Source organism: Felis catus, chromosome C1 (assembly GCF_018350175.1).
Source record: "Felis catus isolate Fca126 chromosome C1, F.catus_Fca126_mat1.0, whole genome shotgun sequence".
Taxonomy (NCBI): Eukaryota; Metazoa; Chordata; class Mammalia; order Carnivora; family Felidae; genus Felis; species Felis catus.
The window spans coordinates 172,002,702-172,026,483 of NC_058375.1; the positions used below are offsets into that span (position 1 = coordinate 172,002,702).

At 35.9% G+C, this 23,782-nt stretch overlaps 1 protein-coding gene across 1 annotated transcript in view; it reads left to right on the forward strand.

Annotated features, from left to right (window-relative positions):
- The first annotated feature begins 11,513 nt into the window (after positions 1-11,513).
- Positions 11,514-23,782, forward strand: part of ZNF804A (zinc finger protein 804A) — a 285,927-nt gene continuing 273,658 nt past the window's right edge. The window contains exon 1 of the mRNA XM_023259534.2: positions 11,514-11,739. Coding sequence (XP_023115302.2) covers positions 11,629-11,739 — 111 coding nt within the window. The 5' untranslated portion in view covers positions 11,514-11,628. The remainder of the gene's footprint in view (positions 11,740-23,782) is intronic.

Sequence of the window (23,782 nt, forward strand, 5' to 3'; positions counted from 1 at the left end):
TTTATCAGCTGTGCTCTGATATTTTCAGCCTCAAATTCTACTTCACAGGGTAGAAATGTAAATATACTATGATTTTCTTCTTGTTGTTTGCCGTTAATTACTCAATTTTCTTCCTAAATTCTTACACTCAACTTTATGACTTTAGATTTAGGCATATTAAAGGTTTTTTTAATATTTATTTTTTATTTTATTTTTGAGAGAGAGAGAGAGAGAGAGAGAGAGACAAAGCATGAGTGAGGGAGGGGCAGGGAGAGAGGGAGACACGGGATCTGAAGCAGGCTCCAGGCTCTGAGCTGTCAGCATAAAGCCCGATGTCAGGTTCGAACTCACAAACCGTGAGATCATGACCTGAGCCAAAGCCAGATGTTAACAGACTGGCTACCCAGGTGCCCCTAGATTTAGGCATATTAGATTTTATAATCTGAAAGGCTTTCCCTTTTATAGGAAAATTAAATTATTCCCATTCTTTTCTAAAACGTGTGTGCTTGTAAGATGCCTTTTATTCCTCCTCTACTGTTAGTTATATTTTAATAATTTCTCTTTTTTTCTAGATCAAAAAAATAATTTATTTTCTTAGACTTTAGTAATTAGTAAAATATATTTTTTCTTCATGTAAAGGAAAATAATCACTTAAAATATGAATATATGCAAAATATCTAAAGAACAATATTTTACTATTGAGAGATTTACATATTAATCTTTGTTATAATATCATAAAGTCATTTTTTAGTGTCTTGTGAGTATGACTAGAGGTGTTCTTTTGTATGTATGGATGCAATTTTATTTTATTCCTATTTTTAGGAGACATGAAATAACACCAGTGTTATTTCTTTATTTTATTTTAAATTCCAGTGTTATGTTAGTTTCAGATGTACAGTATATTGACTCAACAATTCCATACATCACCCAGTGTTCATCATGACAAGTGCACTCCTTAAACCCCATTGCCTATTTTACCCATGCCCCCACCTGCCTCCCCTCTGGTAATCATCAGTTTGTTCTCTATAACTAAGAATCTGTTTCTCTCTCTCTCTCCCTCTTTTCCTTTGCTCAGTTTTTTGTTTGTTTCTTAAATTCCATGAATGAGTGAAATTATATGGTATTTGTTTCTCTGACTTATTTCCCTTAACATTATACTCTCTAGCTCCATCCATATTATTGCAAATGGCAAGATTTCATTAGTTTTTATGGCTGGACAGTATTTCTTGGTGTATATACCATATCTTCTTTTTCCATTTATCTATCCATGGACACTTGGGCTGCTTCCATAATTTGGCTATTTTAAATAATGCTTCTATAAACATAGTGTTTTGTAATTTGGGGCAAATATCCAGTAGTGTGATTTACTGGATTGTAGGGTAGTTCTATGTTTAACTTTTTGAAGAAACTCCATAGGGTTTTGCACAGCAGTTGCAACAGTTTGCATTTCCACCTACAGTGCAGGAGTGTTCCTTTTTCTCCACATCCTCACCAATACTTGCTGTTTCCTGTTTTTTGATTTTAGCCATTCTGACAAGCGTGAGGTGATCTCTCATTGTTGTGGTTTTGATTTGTATTTGATGATGAGTGATGTTGAGCATCTTTTCATGTGTCTGTTGGCCATCTATGTGTCTTCTTTGGAGAAATGTCTGTTCATTTCTTCTGACCATTTATTTATTTTTTTTTTCTTTTTGGGTGCTGAGTTGTTTAGGTTCTTTATATATTTTGGATATTAATCCTTCATCAGATATGTCATTTGCAAATATCCTCTCCCATCCTGTAGTTTTTTGTCTTTTAGTTTTTTATTGTTTCCTTTCCTGTACAGTAGCTTTTTATTTTGGCATAATCCCAGTAGTTTATTTTTTCTTTTAATTCCCTTGCTTTAGGAGACATATCTAAAAAAAAAATGTTGCTATGGCCGATGTCAGAGAAATTACTGCCTGTACCATCTACTAGGATCTTTATAGTTTTAAGTCTCATATTTAGTTTTTCAATCTATTTTGAATTTATTTTTGTGTATGGTGAAAGGAAGTGATAGAGTTTCATTCTTTGGCATGCAGCTGTCCAATTTCCCAACACTGTCTGTCAAAAGGACTATCTTTTTCCTATCGGATATTCTTTCCTGCTTAGTCAAAGATTAATTAAGCATATAATTATGGGTTTATTTTCAGGTTTTCTATTTTATTCTATTGATCTATGTGTCTATTTTCGTACCAGTACCATACTGTTTTGATTATTACTTTGTAATATAACTTGAAATCTGCAATTGTGATAACTCCAGTTTTGCTTTTATTTTTCAAAATTCCTTTGGCTATTTGGATATTTTGTGGTTCCATATAAATTAATTTTTTTTCTAGTTCTGTGAAAAATGCTGTTGGTATTTTGATGAGAATTGCAATAAATCTTTTTAAAATTTTTTATTGATTTTTTAGAGAGAGAGAGAGAATCTTAAGCAGGCTCCATGCTCAGTGAGAAGCCCTATACGCAGCTGGATCCCACAACCCTGGGATCATGACCAGACCTGAAATCAAGAGTCAGATGCTCAACTGACTGAGCCACCCAGGTGCCCCTGCTATAAATCTTTAGGTTACTTTGGGTAATATAGACATTTTAACAATATTTGTTCTTTAAGATGCAATTTTATACCTGCAGTTTTTATAATAGTATCTTCATGATCATTTTTTTCATGATATTAAAATATTATTGGGACACTTAGCATGGAACCTGCTTGGGATTATCCACACTCAGCATGGAGTCTGCTTAGGATTCTGTCTCTCCTTCTCTCTCTCTGCCTCTTCTCCACTCATTCTCTCTCTCTCTCTCAAAATAAATAAATAAACATTTAAAAATATTATTGTATTATTTGCAATACCATAATTTTCAGTTTTCCTGCATTATTTAACCATTTTCCATTATTCACATTTTGTGTTGGTTATGGTGCTTATCATATGTAATAGAAAAACAAGTATCTGATTTCCTCCTTGAGATTTATAACTCGAATTCAGAATCCTCACTAACATGTTTAAAAATCCAGTTCATACTAACTTAAGTGAATAATTCTATTATAAAGGTTCTGATGTGTCAGAAAGCAAGTAGATCCGAAGAATATGTTTTTAGGAACATTCTACACTCTTCATCTATATAGAAGAAGGGTACATTGTGATAATAAGGTCCATTGATACTTCCTGAGCTTCTTACAGTCCGGGCACACAAAATATTATTGGCCCTTAATGATACTTAGTATGAGACTCTTGGAGTTACTTGGCTCAGGGTTCCACCATCAGAACAATCAATTTTGTATAGAACTGAATCATCTGGAAGACAAGTTTAAGCTTTGTGGATGTGAATGGGGGATGAGGTTTGTGATACATATTTTCAAGTTAATTTTAATAAACATTATACTGCTAAATATTTCCATGTGAATATTATAAAGTGTCCATTTCACCATTACCTCATTAGCTCTGCAAAATGTTTATTTATAAGCCAATTTGATCAGTTAACAAAATGTATATATTTTGAAATTATATTAACTTGATTCTAATTCAAAAAGACCATACATAAATTTGAGACATTGGTGAAAATCTCCTCAATCCCTTCCTTTCATTAGCAAAATGTGTGCCAGAGAAGAGCGGGAGTTCAAGCATATGCAGATTGTGTTGGGGGACACTACTGAGTTTTGACATTCCACTCTGTTCTTGACTTTGGACACATCTATTCTATGTAGAGCAATATTTCCACAAAATTTATCTTATATGAATAGCACATATACCTAGTTTCTTAACTCTATTGCAGAATTTAATTTTTGTAAATCCTATACTGTCCTTTTGGTATATCCCAGAGACTGCTTTGTGCACGTTACCAATAACCTTCAAGATGGACAACTTGAGATCATTCCTCTGATCTTATCTTACTTGAGCTATCAATAGCATTTTTCACAGTTGACCAATCTCTCCTTAACTTTGACCCTTTTCTGCTAGGGGATGGTGGTGGTGGGCTTCCAAGTCATCATATTCTTTTGGTTTTAAGCACTGTTTAGCAGCTCATTTTCTGTCTTCTTTTAGAGCTGCTTTTCCTAGAACCAAACCTGATCTGTCCTAGAGCCCTTTGTCTGTACTCTCATGTGATCTCTTACAACCTCATGCTGTAAATGGCACTGATTTGCCCCTGACTCCCAAATGAGATTCTGATTCTGACTCTAGACTTTATACTTGGCCATGTCTACTCTCTCTGCTTATACATCTAAAATGCATCTCAAGCTTATTAAAAATTAATCTAAATTTTAGCATTTTTCACAATCTCTCTAGACTTTCCCATCTCAGTATACTGCACAAGTAACTACGGTCAAATTCTGTTATGCTGTGTTAGTCTTTTCATCACCCACACCCAAATCTATCAGTAAATCTTATCAATTCTAGTTCGAAACCATTTCCTTGATTCATTACCTCATCCCCATCTCTACCGGCCATTATAGACAAATTGCTTTCATTTTAGTATCTTCCCAATATTTTCCTTCCTTTCACCTCTCTTTTATTATTCTTCACATATATTAGTTTTGGTGCCATCTGCATCCTCCTCCATCCTTCTCTTCCTTCTTTTTTTTTTTCTAGATTTTTACCCATATATGTGCCTGTATGTATAAGCATGTCAGTTTTATCTTTTTTCTTCACCTCCCTAGCTTTTTCCTTCTCTTCTAGTTCTTTCTTCTCCTTCATACCTACCGTTAAAATATATTATCAAACTACACATAGCCTTACCTATATTCATGCCTGCCTTTTCTTTGGCAAATATATACATATGTTCTTAGTTTTTTTTCAATATACCAAACTAAATCCTATTTTATATTCTTCTTTTGTTTGTATGCTACATTTCTTATACAATAAAATAACTATATAATCCTACCAAATAAAGGTATAGATTTTATTTTAATAGATTATTTAATAGATGCAAAGTCTGTGATATGTATAATAACTTATGTATTATTTTAATAGATGCAAAGTCTGTGACATATATAATAACTTATGTCACTATTCATTTATTGATGATAATTTCCTTTGTCTCCAGTTTTTTCTAACTATGAACAATTAAACAATATTGCATTAAGTGTTCTTGTGAATATCCTTTTATTCTATTTAGAGAGTCCCAGGAATACAATGGCTAGGTCAAAAGTTATATGCAATTTTAATGTTAATAGATGTGGCCAGCTTGCTTTCCAAAAAGACTGTGAAATGAAGGAATGTAATAACTGTTCATCTTTATCTTGACTAATAATAATATATTTTAATGTTATCCTTTTGGTAAGTTAGTTATATAGCATCCAATTACATTAATTTCTTTGGCAACATATTAGAAATGTAGCTTTGGCTCTTAAATTAGCATTGTTCTGGCTGCTATCCCAAATGCTAATATTAGAATTGAAAATTAAGGGGATAAAAAAGATAAAAAAACATTATCAGTATCAGATACATATATTACATTGTTCAATATGTGATCTACCATTCTTTTAAGGCATGTGAAAACACTGCATAATATCAATTATTTAATCTTTCTCTTAGGGTTGAAACTAAGCAAAATTGTGAAATTTCTCTGTGATCCGTTTTGCATATTCACTAATTCCCACATTTCCACAATTTCTACATTTCCTTCAGCCACTCAAGACACATGTCCACATCTATCAGTATCAAAGAGAAAGCTAAATTGATGTTCTATTCTACCAGGCCTGACCAATATCAACTCTCGGGAAATTGCCAGAGATCAGAGAAATTAGAGCTTGAAAACAAGATAATATCTAGGAAGTGAAGTAACTGAAGTTAAGCCATTGTTAATTCACTATTCCATTGTTGTTGTAGCTGGACATATTTAAAGTGATTTCTAGTAAGTTTTTAATTGTAGTAGTGTCTATGCAGATATAGGTTTCATAGTTCATTGATTCCAGGATGTCTTTTTGTTTTTAACATCTCCATAATTCAGATGTCGTATAATCAGTGGCTTCTTGCAGTTAATTGACAGTGTGTTTGCATTTGTAGTGGAGATAAAAAAAATATACATCTTGTAATTGATGGAGTATTAGATTTCAGAGAATACAGTATTTGTTTTTAAGAGGCCCCATATTTAAACCCAGCAGAATTGAAATACAGAAACAGGAATGTGGGAGATAGACCTACTTTTAGGTAATAATTAATTAATAATTACCTAAAAAAGTCACCATCTCCTTTCAATTCATACAATAATAGTATCAGCTGCAGGTAAGTTCAATAATATTTATTCAGTACATATCCTATGACTAGGATATGCCAGTGTTTCTCATACGTGAATAACATATAGATCATTTTTAAAGATTTCCTAGCACAGATTAAGTTCACTTGTGGCATAATTTTACTCAAATATGTTAACATCAGACTAATTATAAAATCCCATATGCTTATAGCTTTTGTGTAAATACAAAATAAAAAAATATAAATCAAATAAAAATATGACAAAATATCCAAATTTACAATCTTAATTTAATACAACAGATGATTTTGCTCTGCTGAAACCAAATCCAGTCTCAACACATGAATGTTTTTATGAGTATTTGTGTGTCAATACTGATCTAAGCATGCCTGATGATTATGGTGAATATGGGTTCTCTATGGTGATATAATTCCTTCGTCACTTTTCTCCAGTTTAACTATGCCACACCTTCATTCATGCAGATGTCATGATACCATTTGGTCTTATCTAAAAATAAGCAAAACATTTATGTGTTAAGATTTTAGATTTTTCCTCGTTAGTCCAAAACAATAAAAGCAGTAACACCTGACACCAATGTGATCACAAAAATGAATGCAAACAAAAGATATACAGTGACAAAACTTCGTGACAAATTATTATTATATGATTTCACTAATGATCAAGAATATGCTTATTATGTTAAGATTATTATAGGAATGAAAAGGAAAGTTTTAAATCCCAATAATATACCCTGTAACCACTAAGTATATATCACACACACCTTTGAAAAACACTGAAATATACTCTTTTCTTTTTTTCAAGGTGACATAAGAACAGGAACTTTGTTCATAGAAGCTCAGGTAAGGCTGAAGTGGGGACCGAAAAGTGAATCTAATTTGTGGATCATTCACTTTAGTGATAGGAAGTTATTCAGACAGAGTAAAAGCATCCAGAGATTGTAATGACAGGAGGTAGGCAGTCTAAGCATGTGGAGGTAGTAACATATGGTCTCAAATAGCAGTTAAGCAAACTTAAAAAAAAGATTTACTTTCCTCTGGAAGAGCTGGGCAGAGCGAATTGGGGCAGGGATTCTGGATGCAGGGGTCTAGACACTGGTTTGGGAAATGAGGCAAGACCTTGGTTTTGCATTTCAAATCAGCAACATTGTCCTGAAATCTTGTGTGAGACAGGAGGTGGTCAGGAACAATACCTAGTTGCTGAGCAGAAAATTGCTATCCAAATTTGGTTAAGGAAAGCAAGATGAGGAACAGAGAATGAGGTAAATTAGTACAAGCATGGAGCTTAGGGGATCTTGATTTAAAATCACAGTTGTAGAAAGAGAAAAATTGAAGCATGGTTGCAAAAATGAACTGCAATTTTTTTAGACTAATATCATTATCTAAAACTTTCATACTTAAATTATTAACTGAATTTTTTTCAATTTAAAAGTTTCCAATTAAACTCAAGTGATATATAGTTATCCCATAAGATATTTTCAAATAAAATATTTTCTGATTACAAAATATTGACTCTGCATATTTATAATAGCAGTTAGATATTTAGCCTAGGTCTCCAGGTCTCTGATATTCAGGTCTCCTAAATTCTCCGAGTGACTGAGAAGAAATATTTAAGTTTTAAAAATTTGGGTAGCATTGTTCCATAGAAATAATCTATGTCAAAATAATTACTAATAACAGAAATCAGAATTACTTTAAATAATGAGACTAGGCCATGGGTATCAGAGATTATAACATAATAAAGAATTTAAAGATGCTTTCTTATGAACTTTTTTCTTTACACCATTACAGAAGGAAAGATATGGGAACAGCAAGATAGAAAGGCATAATTTATTGCTGTCTACTGATTTCAATTTATTAGCATCTGAGATGATGGGGAAGTCCTGATTCTCTACTTATCTTCTCTCTTCATTTTTAGCAAAATTCAAATGAAAAGGTTCTTTCATGTTTGATATAAAAACTCCACTATGTTTAATGGTTGTTTGTTATAGTTAGAAGCCAGACTGCACATGGTGGTGGCTTACTGTCTCGAACATTAAGGTTAATATGATAAAGGAGTCCACAGGTTACAGAGCCCATTGATAATGGCATAGCAATTATCATACAGTGTGATTAGTCATTTTATTTGAATGATCATTATAGATGTGGCTACTCAATTGAGATAAGGGTAAACAAAAGGCAACTGCACTCTCTTCTGAAATATATCTATTTAAATTCAAGGTATAGGTACAGAATCTTACTGATCACACTATTAGGTAATTTTGAGATAGATTACCACATATAGAGAGAAACATTAAGGACAAATTTTATGAAAAAAATGTATATTCTTTCATAACTGTCAACATCATGTATAGCAGCAAATCTGTGGTGCATTTATTACCATTTACAAATAGTTTTACATGTCACAGTCTAAAGCCACCCCATCATACCATCAAGCATGTAAGTGGCAAAAGTAGACATTTCTGAAAGTGAAGTGACCCTTCGGAGATTATTAAGATACTTTATTTATTACAATGATATATATGTATCATAAGATATTCACTTATATATGATATTTATGATATATATGCTATATAAACAGCTACTAGAAATACAATGTGACTTTCCATAGAAATGATATTATGTTACATGGGACAATTCCTATAAGTGTTCCTGTTTCCTGAACTGGAAATTCAGCTTCCTGATGTAGATAAAGATCTGACCATTTTTTTAGAAGTATTTTTTGAGGGAAATATTTCAGAAACCTAGCTTAGATTACTATGACTTGCACACACAAGAAAACTATAGTATCTGATTCTTTCACATAAGAAAGCATCTTCCATTTCCTAAGGAGATGCCTTACCATGGTTCAGTAATAAAGAAGATTTTTATCTCTTGTCTAATAACTGAAAGTTTTGAAAACTTCAGAACATGTAATAAAAATCATACAGGTCATTAATTTTTCCCAAAATGATATGTACAGAGAATGCCTGCATCCTCAAAATAGAAATGAAAAATAGCTGTAATGATAGGTGGCAAAATGAGTTTAATTTCCACACAATATTTAGTGGATATCACTTATTTTTTTCCTAATGGAATTATGTTCACACTGAATTCTAACAAATTATTAGGTGATCTGTTCCATTGAGTATATAAGTTTTGGAAATTCTTGCTCTCTTTTTCTCCCAAGACTTCCAGACTCCCCCAAGTGGATATCTGAGAAATTTAGCCAATACCTCTAAATAACTGTGACACTTCATAATGAGCTATGATCAATCCACATCAACTTTTTTTTTCCTTCTTTGTTTGAACTGAAGCATGGCACATGGGGAAATTCCCTTAGATAAATCTAGCACTCCCCTCTTCTATCCCTGTAAGTTATAATTTACTCACATGATTATTGCCTCTCTCATTATAAACACTCTTTTTCTCTCCCTTCTCTTCCTCTTTCAAAGAGTGATATCAAACTGGCAGATTCATTTAAGGACCATATTGTAGTTTGCAGAATCATTGCTCTATAAAATGCTATCTGTGGGATACCCAGAATGGAATGCCTTGAAATCTTGACCTTCAAATAAACAAGATAAACACAGGTTGTATCAAAGTGCAGTTTGCGCTGACATAGGAGCATCAGAATGTCTGGAATCTGCTTTAACCAATTAAGCCATTCAAGGCTAGAGGAAAATAAAGCCTTCAGCAAATCCATTGAAGGCACCATCTCCCAGCATCCCACCGCCTGCTATCGATCTTTTTTAAGTGCGGACTAATGAGTCGTATATATACCTGATGGGATGCTCTCACCCTACCACCTCAGAGGAGTTAAACTTACACAAAGAGAGAATCAACTGGGTGAGAGGCAGGGTGGGAGGGCACATCCAGGCGGATGGCTGCCTTGGCCCCTTAAAAACCAGCCTTGATGGTCCGTCCTCAGGGAACGCAGCAGACCCCCATCCCCTACTTTCCATAACGAACCCATTAGTTCCTTTGCAGGAGATTTTCCATTCAGGTCGCTTCTAGGGCAAACGCTTTTTGTTCGCTAGCACTCTGTGGTGGGTGGGAAAAGAACTATAGAGAAATGCAAAGCAGGGCTCGTGGCAGCAGCTTCTTTGCGGCAAAGCATCCCTTTCCGTTCGGCTTTGGCAAATTAGGAAGAACCGAGCTTCTCGGGGGAGATGGGTGAGGGGGGACGCCAGGTCCAGGAACACATTAACCAAGAGTCCCTGTTTTTACCTTCTATCCACTTCCACTCACATCGCCACAACTACCCCGCCCCCCCCCCCCCCACCACCACACCGCGGCCAGCACCCACCTCCCAAACTACCAACACAAACACTTGTGATCTCTACAAACGAGTGGTGGGGGTGGTGGGGGTGGGTGGGGAACATTTTCTTTCTCTAAGATTCTGAACAGGATCCAGCCTCTACCCTAAAAATACATTAAAAACAAATAAAATCAAATAAGCCAAACCCAATGGGTCGCAACTATCGAGAGAGAGAGAGAGAGAGAGAGAGAGAGAGAGAGAGAGAGAGAGAAGCAGCTGCTGGCACCTGCCTGGATCCGCTGCAGTTGGAAGCGGTTGGCTTTGGTATTGAATTATTAATTTATTTATCCCCCCTCCCCCCTCCCCCCACTCCCCACTGGCAGGCAAGAAATCTCCGTCTCTTCATTTTCCCCTCCGCCCCCACCTTAGAGGAGTCTCCCACTTGTCAGTCGCGGGTCGCTCTGCCGCCCGCCCGCGGTGGCCGTCGCGTCCCTGGCCCTCGGCGGCCGCGGCGCCGCGCGGGGGGCGTCCCGCTCGCTGGGCGCTCCCACTCGCGCCCGGACCCGCGCGGCCGTGGGTCCCGGCGGCGGCGGCGGCGGGGGGAGGGCGGGGGGGAGGCAGCGGGTGACAGATGTACTCCTCTGACAGCTCTCAGTATCAGCCCAGTGGCTCCCTGCCATTGGCTCAGTGCAATGGACCGGCAACGCCGCTCACTATAATAACACTCATGCCTGCCAGCAGCAGCAACTCCGAGTGCGGGCGCCGCGCGCGGGGGATGCTGCCGCCGCCGCCGCCGCCGCCGCCGCTGCCGCTCGGGCGGCTCCCGCTGCCCGGCTCCGCTCGGCCGCCGCGCCGGCACTGACTCCGGCTCCCCCGCTCGGTCCCGCCGCCCGGCCGGCCCCTCCCAGCCCGCGATCCTCCCGCGGGGCGCGTCGCCCCGAGGCGAATTAGCAGAGAAAGAGCCGGAGAGGGGGAGCGCCGAGAGCATGCGGAGGCGGAGGCGCCTGGGCGCGCTCGGCACAGGGCTGTAGTGGGTCTGTCTCCCCGCGGCGGGCGAGAGAGGCGGCGGTGCGCCCTCGCGCCGGGTCCCCAGCCCACCCTGCCCGGGCTCCGGCGCGCTGCGGCTGCGGGCGCGAGGTGCATGGAAGCGGCGGCTGCGGTGGAGGAGGCGGCGGCTGCCCCATGGAGTGTTACTACATTGTCATCAGCTCCACGCATCTCAGCAACGGACACTTTCGCAACATCAAGGGAGTTTTCCGGGGCCCTCTCAGCAAGAACGGGAACAAAACTCTGGTAATAGCTTGTTTCCCTCTCTCTCTCTCTCTCTCTCTCTCTCTCTCTCTCTCTCGCCCCCCCCCCTCACCCCCAAGAGGGCATTTGGACATTTGGAGGATTGAGGTTACCGTGAGATTTTGGAGGTGTCGCGATTCAGTTTGGTTTATAATATATTAATGGATCTGTCTTGTGGGTGTGGGGTGAGAATTAGAGGTAGAAAAAACGCTGGAATCTTGAGGAAGCTGGGATCCATGGTTTAGGTTGACACTTCGACGATGCTCTGGACTCCCAGCACCTCACTCCATAATGCTGGAGGTTACCAGAACGTCTCCTCATTTGAAGCAAACTGTGTCAACAGGACCTTCTTTATTTCTTTCTTTATTTATTTATTTATTTAGAGAAGAGAAGGGCCCTAACCCCGAGTGACCCTCTCACATCTTTTGGCTTAGGAAGCTGAAGGTGAATGGGGATGTGGGTGTCTCCGATGGAAGCAGGGAACCATGTGACTGGTGGCGCGGAGTAAGTGGCGGGATTGAGTGATGGTCTCGAGAGGAGTTCGTATTCCGGCTGTCTCCTGAAGGACTGGCAGCAAACTTCTCTAGTGAGGAGTTGTCGGTACTAAGCTTAACAGAGGGACTCCAGAACCCCACATCGTCCACTTTAAGCGGTTCACTCAAAAGAGGTTGGAGAGAAGTGTGAAGGGCGAGCACTATGTCACAATAAGAGCCACTAGGAAACATGCCAGACATGCAGAACCCATGCAGTTGCTGGGAGGTTCTCACTGGACCACAGAGCTTCATCTTTCAGCGTCCTAGTAGGAAGAGTACTTCTGATTGGTGGCAGAGGATGTGCTGAGCATTGAGATAGTGCAGGGTAATAGCTCTTACTTTTTCTTCCAGATCCCCTGTTAGCTACAAAACCTCCTTGCCTGACTGGCTCCCATGTATTGTATCTTCTGAGAAGTGTACACTTCAAAATGATACAAAAGGAATAGAGGAAAGGCTCGTTAAGGCTAAGTTCTGCAAGGAGAGCAGAGCTAGAGTAAGGGGGTAATATGCAAATGTATGCATCACTAAAGCCTGGGTCCCTTTTTTTTTTTACAAAGTGGTTACTGAGCCTGAGAAGGTGGAGTAGGAGAAGTTTAAGGACAGACTCATTTAGTCCAAAAGTAAATACAGTATTCTTAATCTCCTTTTCTTTGCATATTTTAAAATATGATTCTACGTAATTTTTTTAAAGAGATGGGATATTTTCCAAAACTGAAAAGTTCTCTTCTAAAGTTTTAGATGAATTCTGGTATTCATTCATTTAAATGAATTCTGGTGTTGATATTATACACTTAATCTTCTTTCTTTTTTTCCTGTGAATCTATTGGAATCCTCCTCTCAGATTTTTAAGATGCAAAGAAGCAGGGTTATTTTGTTGCTTTTATTGTTGTGGTGTTGAACAAAAGAAAGTGAAAATACTCTTCTAGGGTCTTCCTTAGTGGAGTATTATGCACAGCAGTAGGCAAAGGCTAAGGGAATTATTGAAATTGTTTTGGTTGTAATTACTTTCTTAAGTAACTCACTGTGTGGGAAGATAAATATTTTGGCATGGGGGGGGACTCCTCAATTTAAAGGAAGTGTGCATCAGTTTGTTTTTTAAATCAAGTTTTACTTGTGGGAAAAAGCAAATTTACTGAACAAGATCTTTATACTTACAATAATGGTGTAAGTAAACACACACACACGGTAGAATACATTAAAAAAAAAAAAAGTTGCCAGCCCTGAACTTGTTAAAATTCTGATAATCTTGATTTCTTAAGTCAACTTTGGGTTCTAGTGGTGGTTCAATTTGCCTATGCTGATTTGCTTGTTGTGGATTTGAAGCTGAGCCGTTCATTATCATCCATATTGACAAAAGATAGGTTAAAGTCTAGATTTGCCAGTGTAAGTTTGGGATTAAAATGGGTGTTAAAAAGCAGCTATCTAAATGAGATGAATAAATATGGGCAACTGTTGGGGCATAAACTGGAATAAGAAGGATTAGAAATTGCTCTTATATTTCTCTTATTGATAGTAAAAGGACTTACAAGGATTTAGTGGCTAATCCTTCCAGATTGTGTTTATAAACTGCCCAAGTATATATTTCCTGTGTAAGAGATTTACACTGAATAAAATTAGGTATATTTTCATATATGGTCCAACTATATTTGAAACTATTACCTTACAACATAATATATGTCATACATTTGTTTTCTATATGTGTTCCTAGGATTTTGTTATTAAGGAGAATGAGATTTATGCCTGCCTTTAAGTATAACAGAAGAGATCTAAACATACCCATAAATGAATGTTTTTAATTAAATAGCTATCAATATTTACCTAAAAATGTATTCTTTACAACATATAGGATACTATGAGAACTTAGTGTAAACTAAAAGGTACTACAAGCTAAGTTCAGAAAACTGAACCTCAAAGTTCTCAGAATTAGGAACCTTAAGAAAAAACACAAATATTATCTTAAAAATGTATGTGTACTACATTTTGAATATTTTCAGCTAAGAATTTGTGGTATTACTTTTTAATACCAGTTTCATAGTGTAAAAACTATGAGAGCATTTTTTACTTTCTTGTCTATTTGACTTTAACATATTTTGAATTTTGCCTTTAAAACATCATCACATTTTTGCATTTTGATATATGTATTAAGTTAAAAGAATTTTAATATTTCGCTTTCTCTTATTTCAGGAAAGCACACTTAAAACCATTCAGGTAAAAAGTGCTTAGACTTTACCAAAGACATTCCAAATATTTTCAATTACTGAATGACCTAATGGATACTCTGAACATTTTTTTAATTCATATTTTTAAAAGATTTTATAATCTTCAAAAAATATTGAACAATTTAAGATAAGCAATAACTGTTAATACAGTGTTCTTTCATGAATTAAAAGTTACTTATATGATAAGGGTACCTCAGGCTTCAGTGACACTGATTAATTGCTTTAGCCCTAAAATCCAGAATGTAATCCTGCTACTTATACTGAAGAGATTCTCAAAATGTACAGTCTTCCCATAGATCATATTATTCACTCATACATACAATTTTGAAAAGACACTTAGAGATCAAGGCTGCTGTTAATCTTGACGTTATTTCTGAGCTTTCTAATACATTCCTCTTGACAATTTTAACTGAAAATATATAAATGTTCATTTTGCAGGGTCTTACAAGCAAAGAGAAAGGTCATTTCAATTGTCATGATTTCTGTTATAAATATTATCGTATCCGTGAGATAGCTTTAAGTCCATGGAATAAGAGATAAACTAATATTTTATTAGTGCTGCAGGATATGTCTGAAAACTTATACAATTTAGTGGCAATGAATAAAGTTTACCATCCATGTATCTTCATTCTTTTTCCTTAGATTATCCCTTAGATAGAACTATTGTGTATAAAATTATTTATTGGATATGCTGATGTTTTTTTTCAATTGTGCCACAACATTTATTTTCCCTAATTATATATTTAAAAACTTTTAATGTAAAATATTTAAACATATATTCTTCACATAGTTTACATACATGTTTGTTCACTTTTAATATGAAATTTGGAACTTTGGAAATCATTACTAATTTGTTCATTACATTTTATTAGTCAGAATTTTTTATCTCATAAGAGTATTATGCCTATTTTACTGACTGTGGAATTCAGAAGAAAATGGTGGTAATACAGTAAACAATATTATAATCTCGATTTCCTAATTCCAGACATATTTCCTTTATAATCTAGATACTAAATTAAGGGGTTCCATAGGAATTGGTGTGTTTATATCCACACTGATAAAGAGATGGTGTAGGTGTTATCTGTTGTTTGAAGGCACCCTCCTTTTCCACTCACCTTCAGCTGTGGAGAAATAGATTCACAGAATAATTTGAATTCAAATATATTTTAAGTCTCATCCCCCAATATGCTAACATCAATGTTTTCTGTCTGGCCTAAGCTCTGTTTCTGTAGGCTGTCCTCCTTTTCAAATATATTAAGTACCATATTTGGCAGGAGAAGAAGTATTGATTTATTAATCGGTTCTCAACATGTTTGTTATTTAATTCATTTAGATTTATTGAGATACATTGGTTGTAAAGCACTATTCTAGGCACCACCAGCTCTGTGCGAAGCATCATGTGTTAAATATTATGCATTAAGATGTATTCATGTACGCTCCTGTTCATTTTGAATGTGTTGAAAAAATACTCATATATTTTGACATGTTTGCAGGTTTCTTGTCACTCAGGACGTTTTCATATGTATTCATTTTGAAAAGAATGAAAAATTCTGGGTTTTTTCCTTTGTGTATACAGGAACTCACTAAAATTAGGAAAGTCTTTGAAATATATTCTTACGGCCTTTTGTTCTAATTATCATTATCTAATATAGCATTATTACTCATGTCATTACCTTACACATTTCTATATCTCCTAGGGAATGTAATTTAAAAGGTTTCTCCACTCATTGAAACCCACTTACATGGCACATTTAATATTGTGCATAAGACTAGAGAGACTAGTTGTTGAATTACTGCTGATGAAAAATTACCATTGTTGGGTTGATATCCTCAAGAAAGGTCAGGGATGAGGGTGGTTTAGAGTGCTATCTTAGGATATTCCCAAACTTTCCTCTTTATAAACTTGTTCACATAATTAGTCCATGATATATTCTTCCAAATTTCTTTTAAACTATTATATATTCAGCATGAAAGACCATCTTGTGTCTCACTTTTCTGAACTGAAGGTGTCATATATTCTTTGCTATATTTATTTTTTATTGTAGTAAAATCTTTACAAGTGTGCATTTTTACAACACATTTTTCAAGTAAGGAAAGTAACTTATAATTGAATTATTGATATTATGACCTACTTATGACCTACTCATAAACAAACAATATTTTAAGGCCAACATTATCAAGTAATACCCTGATACTGACATAGCTTTGTTAGTGCATTAAATACTAATCGAGTTATTTTTGAAAGCTGAAATTCAAATAGTGATATAATATCTTATCATCACTTCTCAGCTACTCACCAATATTTTCTAGGTTATTGATGACTGCAATTAACATTTTTACTGAAAATACAGATCAACAAGAGCCTTGGGGATCACCTAGTCCAAGGTCTCCTATGGCTGTAGTCAGGGCCAAATTCAGGCTGACGTAGTTTGTTTAGTGTGCACCGTGTTTAAAAATATTTGAGTTTAAATGTCATTCAAAGAAAAATGCACATTGCTGTCTACACTGCTCTTCGCTTCTACATAGGTTTTTCACTTACTTGCATTACCTTCCTGACAAGTGAAGGCACTTGAATTTCTCACTCCTTGTTTAGCCTGAGAACCAAATTTTACATATGGGGAGAGAAACGTTTTCATCATTCTGCATGTGCCCTTTGTTGTACCAACTAGTAGGTAGATAATTCTCTTCAAAAAGTTTTGGCATGTTCATATTTTTATAGTATCTATTTGCTATGTATTGGTTGAGCTACTTAAAAGTATTTTCCAGATCATACATCTAGGAATGTTATCACAATAAAGAAATATGTGGATTTGAGGGTGATGCATTTTAGAATTGCAAATTTTGCTCAGGCTGTAGGTATCTTTTCAGTAATTTCTTGGTTTGGGTTCTTTTAAAAATTAATATTGAATATAACTTTATTCTTTATATTTTTAATAAACATGTTTAGTTAATGTAACATATTTGGAAAATAGTTTTTCAAAAGCATTATGCACAGGGGAAATAATATTTTTAATAATTGTAATGATAGCTCAATGTTGAAATAGTTTCCTTCAGTGACCCTGAGATATTACCATTTTAGGCAATGGCTGTATATTTGGAGTTTGAGTAATCCTTCTAGAAAGAAAAATGATACCAGTTTTAATCTGTGGTGTACTACGGCCAATATTCATGAAGAAATATGTCTCTCACTTTTTTATATTGCTAACTACAAAAAATAAGAAATATCATTTCATTAATTTTTCTTTCTAAAAATTTTAGCCTGAAACCACCTGATCTATTTTACCTCATTTGAAATTATTCTTTGGTTCTGAGGAACTATTTACCACTTAGATATTACATTATGATGGTGTTTTCAACTAGCAAGGTTTCATTAATTTTATAAATGTATTACAGTACACTTTCTATCACAGTATAAGATAAAATGGGGTAATAAATAATTAAAACTTAATCCTAGTTGTCAAAGTAAACAAAATCCATTACTTGATGTAGTACTCTGGACTCTTTCATAATGGTTTGACACCATTAGAAGAAAGTCATATACTTTTGTAAATATAAGAACATTAAATGTATTAAATACTTATGATGACAATGCCATATTCAAATTATAAGAAAATATTTTTTTTCTTAAATAGCTTTAGAAAAACGACCTTTGTCGTATTTCATAGCTAGCTTTATGTGTCAACCAGAATAGCATTCAATTATTTAATCAAACACTAATCTTGTTGCTGTGAAGATATTTTGTAGATGTGGTTAATGTCTACAATTCTTTGACTTTAAATCAAAGAAATTAACCTAAACAAATGTGCATGTGTCTCATGCAATCAGTTAAAAGGCTATTAGAGCAGAAACTGAGGTTTCCCGGAGAAAAAATTCTGCTTCAGGACTGCAGCATCAAATCCTGCCTTGAGTTTCCAGGCTACTGGCCTGATCTGCAGACCACAATCACACAGTCAATTCCTAATTCCCTAGCATATTAACCTATCTATCTGGCTGGCTGTCTGGCTATCTGTCTCTCCTATTAGTTCTGTTTATCTGGAGAACCCTGACTGATATATAGAGGATCAGTTTATTACAACTCTTTTACAATAAGGCAACTCAATATTTGAAATACAAATCATATTTGGACTTAATAGGAAATGGGTGAAATTGACATTTTAAAACTATTTAGGTTTAAAATTGATTGACCTCATTGTGGAATGTTTCTGTTCCCTTACAAAAAAATTATAATAATTTTATTTTATATCTTTGCCTGGATTACAATCTATCCACCATCAATCCTTCTGCTTCCCCCCCCCAAAAAAACTTTTATAACTATGTAAAATATAGTTATTTTTATCTATTCAGCTCCAACAGATAGTCACACATGCACTTATTGTATCTGGAGAAAATCAAGCTGTCTTTAAAAAAAATTTTTTTTAATGTTTTTATTTTATTTTGAGACAGATACAGAGCCTGAGCAGGGGAGGGGCAGAGACAGAGGGAGACACAGAATCCAAAGCAGGCTCCAGACTCTGTGCGGACAGAACATGGGGCTCAAACTTACGGACTGTGAGATCATGACCTGAGCTGAAGTCGGATGCTTAACTGACTGAGCCACCCAGGCTCCCCAAGAAAATCAGGCTATCTTTAAATGAGAAAATATTTTAACCCTAATATCAAGAGTGTATTATTTGGTAGGCAGAATTTAAGAAAACAGTCTTCAAAGGGGGCTATGTAAAATGAAGGACTTAGTTTTAAAAAAACAAAAATGTTTTCATAAAAATATATAGAATCCTGTGAATGCCCCTCCAGCTGAAACAACTAGAAACACAATTCTAGTTGAACCAAGTTGGACATATTGGTACTTGCGGGGAAGAAGATAAAGTGCACACTACGGGGAACCTTGGTTCATCTCATGAAGAAGGAATAAGGAATCATTATATAGGATTTGAGATTGGGTAAAGTGATTTTGTAGAGCTTTGATTAAAGCACTGTTTTATTCTGGATACCATAAGAAAGGAGGGTGAATTCTATAATTGGTTCTCTTAGTCCTTTTTATCCAGGAGGCAAGGACAGAGTGGGGGTAAAGCTGTAACTGGCAAAAAAGCAGCTTTTGCTCATGTCAGCTGGCAGATGAGGATGTTTGGTAACAAAAACAGTGTTTGTTTTGTCTGTCCTCAAACATGATTGCTGAGTGGTCTTGTGTTTTCTGTTCCATCACGCTCATAGTCGACCTTGCCTGATGTTAGTGGGCTGGGAAACTCTTCCTGTTTGATAAGATAATACCCACTTTACTCTCAGATCCAGATAAACTCCTAACCGAAAGTTCCCAATGACTGCTTTTTTCTTTCTTAGATACGACATGAGAATGGATAGTTGCAAACAGGTGGGAGGCAAGGCCATCAGCGAAGATAATTTCAAGGAAATGACTTCCAAAGTTGGGGACTTTTAAGGAGGAGGGAGGAAAGGAGAACAGTCAAGAATTATCAAGGTGGAGGGGCACTTGGGCTGCTCGTGGGTTGAGCATCCGACTTCAGCTCAGGTCATAATCTTGCAGTTCAAGCCCCACACTGAGCTCACTGCTGTCAGTGTGAAGCCAGTTTGGATCCTCTGTCCCTGTCTCTCTGACCCTCCCCAACTTGCACTCTCTCAAAAATAAATAAATATTGAGGCACCTGGTGGCTCAGTCAGTTGAACATCTGACTTCGGCTCAGGTCATGATTTCGCAGTTTGTTGGTTCGAGTCCCTCATTTGGCTCTGTGCTGACAGCTCGGAGCCTGGAGTCTGCTTTGCATTTTATGTCTCCCTCTCTCTCTGCCCCTCCCATGTTCATGCTCTGTTTCTCTCTGCCTCTCAAAAATAAATCAACATGAAAAAATATTCTAAAAAATAATAAATAAACATTAAAAAGTAGTTATCAGGGTGGAACAAGAAGGACATGTGTCCTGCACTGGCACATTAATATGAGGATTTGGGAAGATAAAACATCTACCCATCTCTTGAGATACAGGGGAATGTTTTCAAGAGAGACAGATCATATGGATCAAAAAGTAAAGAGAAACTTCAATGGAAAGTCTAAAGCTAAAGAGATTTCACTGATAATAGGCATTTCAAAATTCAAGAAAGCACAGTCCAAGTGTTTTAGGACATGTGGAAATACAGAGAATTGTGTCATAAAAGAGGATATGAAATAATCACATGGAGATTAAAGTTTAGAGAATGAAGAATTTGGAAATTCTTGGCTTCTTGTGAAACTGACATTATTGAGGATACAGGGTAGGGTAAAATTGGTTTTTATAATCCCAGTACAGGTAGTAGTATCAGGGGGGTGGTGGAGGATAGCAGAGAGGTAGGGTTTCTATGGGGAGCACTCAGAGTTCCTGGGCTCATGTTTGATTCCTTCTGTGAGACTGAATTATACAGGGCTCCACTCTGAGCCTACTCTGAGCCTCAGAGCTTTCTCCTGGCCCAGCTGAAGTGTCATGGCAGAGGGACATGGTTAGTTCTAGTATGTAGATTTCCTCCCATATTCAGCTGCTGGAGATTTAAAGTACTAACAATAATTCAAAGGTTAATCCATCCAAATTGTGTTAACCCACACAAGCCTTGTTTGTGTCTTTCAGATAGGAAACTACATAATTCAATGTAGAGCAAGCAAATTTGGAGAAGACTTTGGTACAGATCTGGAGCTCAGAGTGTTGTTAGGCACCTTAGATGGATTATGGAAAGCAGGAAAGTTTGGGACAATAAATTACTGGGAAAGAAGTTAAGACCAGTTGCTGAGAAGGAATGGGTTGAATGATGAGAGGTTTGTACTGAATTATTTTTCCTATAACTGGTCAAGAATAGAAAGAGGGGATAAAATATAGATTCTATCTTTGTTTAATGAAAACATCTCAAGTGACATAGTCCAGTGTCCTCCAAGTCCTCCAGTGCCAGTGGAAATATCGTAAGGTTACCTTTCAAAACTTGATATTTAGCAAATCACCTCTTCTTGCAGAAATGAGACAAAGTACCTTCATTCTGGGAAGAGAATCACTGCTTTCACTCCAGGATTATATTCTTGCATCCAGTTTAGCATGTCTTCATCAAAATACTCACTGCCATACTTACCCAGTGGTTAAAAGTATAAATGCTTTATAACCAGATGAATCTGAGCTCAAATTCCGGAAATACCTCTGTATCAGTGTGTAGTGAGTGGAGTTGTTTGTGACCAAAACCCCAAATATCAACTCTGTATCTAATAGTGTTTTAATTATATATATATACATATATATATATATATATATATACACACACATATATGTATATACACACACACACACACACATATATACATGTGAAAACTTCATGAACATATATATATATATATGTGTGTGTATATATATATATATAATATATTAAGCAGCTTAATAATTTCAAAGCCAAGGACTCTTTGATTTTATATATATTTTTCCCACAGTTGTAAGGTGGTTACTGCTCCAGCCATCACATCTACATTCTAATCTAGAAAAAAATGAAATGAGTGAAGTAGGAAGAACAAAGTTGACAGTTCTTTTTAAAAAAATTCCCACCCAACAGTGTTTGCTTATATCTCTTTTGATGGAACAATGTCACAGAACCACTACTAAGTGTAGGGAAGGATGAAAACATGATTTTTTAAAAACGTGATTAATTAAGCTGGGAACACATCACTAATCCCAATAAAAGCAGTGTTCTGTTAGTAAGAAAAAGAGATAATTGATGATACCCTAGAAGTCTACCACAACTAGTCACTGGCTTTATGACCTTGGTCAATTTCACCTATCTCATTATAAATTATATTATGTTTAATGGAGTTGTTAATAATTCTTACCTAGAAAACACGTTGCAGATCAAATGAAAAGTAATTTGCCCAGGTTAGATACATAAGAAACTCTAAATGATGGTAACGATCATAAAATTTTGTATCATAAAACTCCGTACTCCTAAGAAGCTGACTCTTTAGAAAAACTTAGGACTTCTTTTAACTCTCTTCAATAATGATTAGCATAACTGATTCCCTTGCAAGGTCTTGGATCACTGCTGTTCTGGTGTTACAAAATTAATACTTACACTAGGGGGCGGCATAACATTTCCTCTTGCTCTTACATAGACCTGTATATAGTAAATAATCATGGATTAATAGATTTGTCAAATACAGTTATTACAGTTTTATTAGCCAAAAGTCACTTTAAAATTTCACTGACCAGGAAGTCAGTATGGTCATGTGACATAGGTATGATGTATTTGCCGTATGCTCTATTTGTGTATTTCACCACGTAGTTATTTTCTACCTTAGTCACATGTGATGTATCAAAATGGAGCTGACATGATGGAGTTGATGTCCAACTATACCTTACTAGACTATATTCCTGGCTGAAATTGTGTCATTTTTCATTATTGAAGTTGATGTTTCTGAGTACTTTTAAGTATCTTCAACCAAATCATTTTGTGAAACTTAATGTCCAATTTATTTTAATGTCATAGTTAATATATAATTAAATTTGATGCACATTTTCATGGAATTACATTATTAAGCAAAATAAAGGTGGACTGTGATGACCACTATTTGTTGACACAAGAATAGCTAAAACACGAAATAAATAATATTTGAAATTGCGAAATCTAACATATTGCATTATTGCCACAAGTCACATTACAGAAAAATAGTTGAAAAATGTCTGAGACTCAAATTTCCCACTTTTATTAAAATTCAATGGAATTTCCTCCATACAAATTGGGATTACTTTTCTTAGAGAAAATGTACAGATTGCATAAAATAACACAAACTGTTCTATTTGTTACTAATCACTGTGAAATTATTGATGTGACATGAAAGATGCAATTTTTATGGATCAAGACTTGGAGGAGTTTGATAGTATGATACATGCTGCTACTCAAAAACTCAACAGGCTATTTTCAGGTAGGGTGATACTAAAAAAATTTCTGATGTAGCATATTCCATATTGCTGTCCTGGAGACCCACATTTTTAAAAAAAATTTTAATGTTTTTTTTTAGTGTATTCTTGAGAGAGAGAGAGAGAGACAGATCATGAGTGAGGGAGGGGCAGAGAGAGAGAGGGACACATAATCTGAAGCAGACTCCAGGCTCTGAGCTGTTGCTGTCCTGGAGACCCATATTTAAGACAATCTATTACCATACCATTTCACGGTAAAGGGTTATGAAGCAAATAATAGTAGTAGTGGTAATAATAATCGTAATAATAATGACAATAATAATAAAACAATTTGTTCCACTTTGTACAGTGCATAGCATAGCTCTAAGCGTAATTT